General features: G+C 36.2%; 1 protein-coding gene across 1 annotated transcript in view; it reads right to left on the bottom strand.

Annotated features, from left to right (window-relative positions):
• pdia2 (protein disulfide isomerase family A, member 2) overlaps positions 1–2,500 on the bottom strand; it is a gene marked incomplete at its 3' end in the record, with an annotated part of 16,592 nt that overhangs the window by 3,841 nt on the left and 10,251 nt on the right. The window contains exon 8 of the mRNA XM_084462326.1: positions 1,949–2,069. Coding sequence (XP_084318452.1) covers positions 1,949–2,069 — 121 coding nt within the window. The remainder of the gene's footprint in view (positions 1–1,948; positions 2,070–2,500) is intronic.

Genomic DNA, 2,500 nt, shown 5'->3' on the forward strand with positions numbered 1-2,500 from the left:
TGTAGGTTAATGTGTAGGTGTAATGTGTAGGTTAATGTGTAGGTTAATGTGTAGGTTAATGTATAGGTGTAATGTGTAGGTTAATGTGTAGGTTTATGTGTAGGTTAATGTGTAGGTTAATGTGTAGTTTAATGTGTAGGTGTAATGTGTAGGTTAATGTGTAGGTTAATGTGTAGGTTAATGTGTAGGTGTAATGTGTAGGTTAATGTGTAGGTGTAATGTGTAGGTTAATGTGTAGGTTAATGTATAGGTGTAATGTGTAGGTTAATGTGTAGGTGTAATGTGTAGGTTAATGTGTAGGTGTAATGTGTAGGTTAATGTGTAGGTTAATGTGTAGGTGTAATGTGTAGGTTAATGTGTAGGTTTATGTGTAGGTGTAATGTGTAGGTGTAATGTGTAGGTGTAATGTGTAGGTTAATGTATAGGTGTAATGTGTAGGTTAATGTGTAGGTGTAATGTGTAGGTTAATGTGTAGGTGTAATGTGTAGGTTAATGTGTAGGTGTAATGTGTAGGTTCATGTGTAGGTGTAATGTGTAGGTTAATGTGTAGGTTAATGTGTAGGTGTAATGTGTAGGTTAATGTATAGGTGTAATGTGTAGGTTAATGTGTAGGTTAATGTGTAGGTTAATGTATAGGTGTAATGTGTAGGTTAATGTGTAGGTTAATGTGTAGGTTAATGTGTAGTTTAATGTGTAGGTGTAATGTGTAGGTTAATGTATAGGTGTAATGTGTAGGTTAATGTGTAGGTTAATGTGTAGGTGTAATGTGTAGGTTAATGTGTAGGTGTAATGTGTAGGTTAATGTGTAGGTTAATGTGTAGGTGTAATGTGTAGGTTAATGTGTAGGTTAATGTGTAGGTTAATGTATAGGTGTAATGTGTAGGTTAATGTGTAGGTTAATGTGTAGGTTAATGTGTAGGTTAATGTATAGGTGTAATGTGTAGGTTAATGTGTAGGTGTAATGTGTAGGTTAATGTGTAGGTGTAATGTGTAGGTTAATGTGTAGGTGTAATGTGTAGGTTAATGTGTAGGTTAATGTGTAGGTTAATGTGTAGGTGTAATGTGTAGGTTAATGTGTAGGTGTAATGTGTAGGTTAATGTGTAGGTTAATGTGTAGGTTAATGTGTAGGTTAATGTGTAGGTGTAATGTGTAGGTTAATGTGTAGGTGTAATGTGTAGGTTAATGTATAGGTGTAATGTGTAATGTGTAATGTGTAGGTGTAATGTGTAGGTTAATGTGTAGGTGTAATGTGTAGGTTAATGTGTAGGTGTAATGTGTAGGTTAATGTGTAGGTTAATGTGTAGGTTAATGTGTAGGTTAATGTGTAGGTTTATGTGTAGGTGTAATGTGTAGGTTAATGTATAGGTGTAATGTGTAGGTTAATGTGTAGGTTAATGTGTAGGTGTAATGTGTAGGTTAATGTATAGGTGTAATGTGTAATGTGTAGGTGTAATGTGTAGGTTAATATGTAGGTGTAATGTGTAATGTGTAGGTGTAATGTGTAGGTTAATGTGTAGGTTAATGTGTAGGTTAATGTGTAGGTTAATGTGTAATGTGTAGGTTAATGTGTAGGTTAATGTGTAGGTGTAATGTGTAATGTGTAGGTGTAATGTGTAGGTTAATGTGTAGGTTAATGTGTAGGTGTAATGTGTAATGTGTAGGTGTAATGTGTAGGTTAATGTGTAGGTTTATGTGTAGGTGTAATGTGTAGATTTATGTGTAGGTGTCTCAATACTTTTGTCCACATACAGTAATGTACAAAATACTATACATGTATTGTTTTGTTTGATTGTTTGTATTGTTGTATTGATTTTATCCCTGTTATTTTATTGTATTAGTCAACCCATGTACTTTTTTTTATTATCACCGTGAAGCACTTTGAATTACATTCACTTGTATGAAATTATGCTATATAAATAAAGCTGATTGATTGATTGATAAACTTACAGAACTCCACAAATACATTTTTTTGGGGGTCGAAGGCGACAGCATCAAAGTTCTTTGCCACCAGAACCGAGACGGGACCTTGGTTCCAGTCCTCAGGAATCTCCTGGCTCAGCAGGTGAGGCTGCACACAGAACACAACCACAACCACGGCCATGATTACCAACCCTAACCCTAACCCTAACCCTAACCCTAACCCTAACCCTAACCCTAACCCTAACCTAACCTAACCCTAACCCTAACCCTAACCCTAACCCTAACCCTAACCCTGGCTCAGCAGATGGGGCTGCATTGCAGCTCAGTGGTTCTCAGACGGTTTTGTCACAAGGCACACCATTTATGACAACAAGTATTTCCAAGGCACACCATTTATGACAACAAGTATTTCCAAGGCACACCATTTATGACAACAAGTATTTCCAAGGGACACCATTTATGACAACAAGTATTTCCAAGGCACACCATTTATGACAACAAGTACAGTATTTCCAAGGCACACCTTTACATATGATAGCTATCATGCACTACTAGGCCTACATTTAAAAACCTAACCAG

The sequence above is a fragment of the Borostomias antarcticus genome (genome assembly GCF_949987555.1).
Source record: "Borostomias antarcticus genome assembly, contig: scaffold_131, whole genome shotgun sequence".
In the NCBI taxonomy this organism is placed as follows: Eukaryota; Metazoa; Chordata; class Actinopteri; order Stomiiformes; family Stomiidae; genus Borostomias; species Borostomias antarcticus.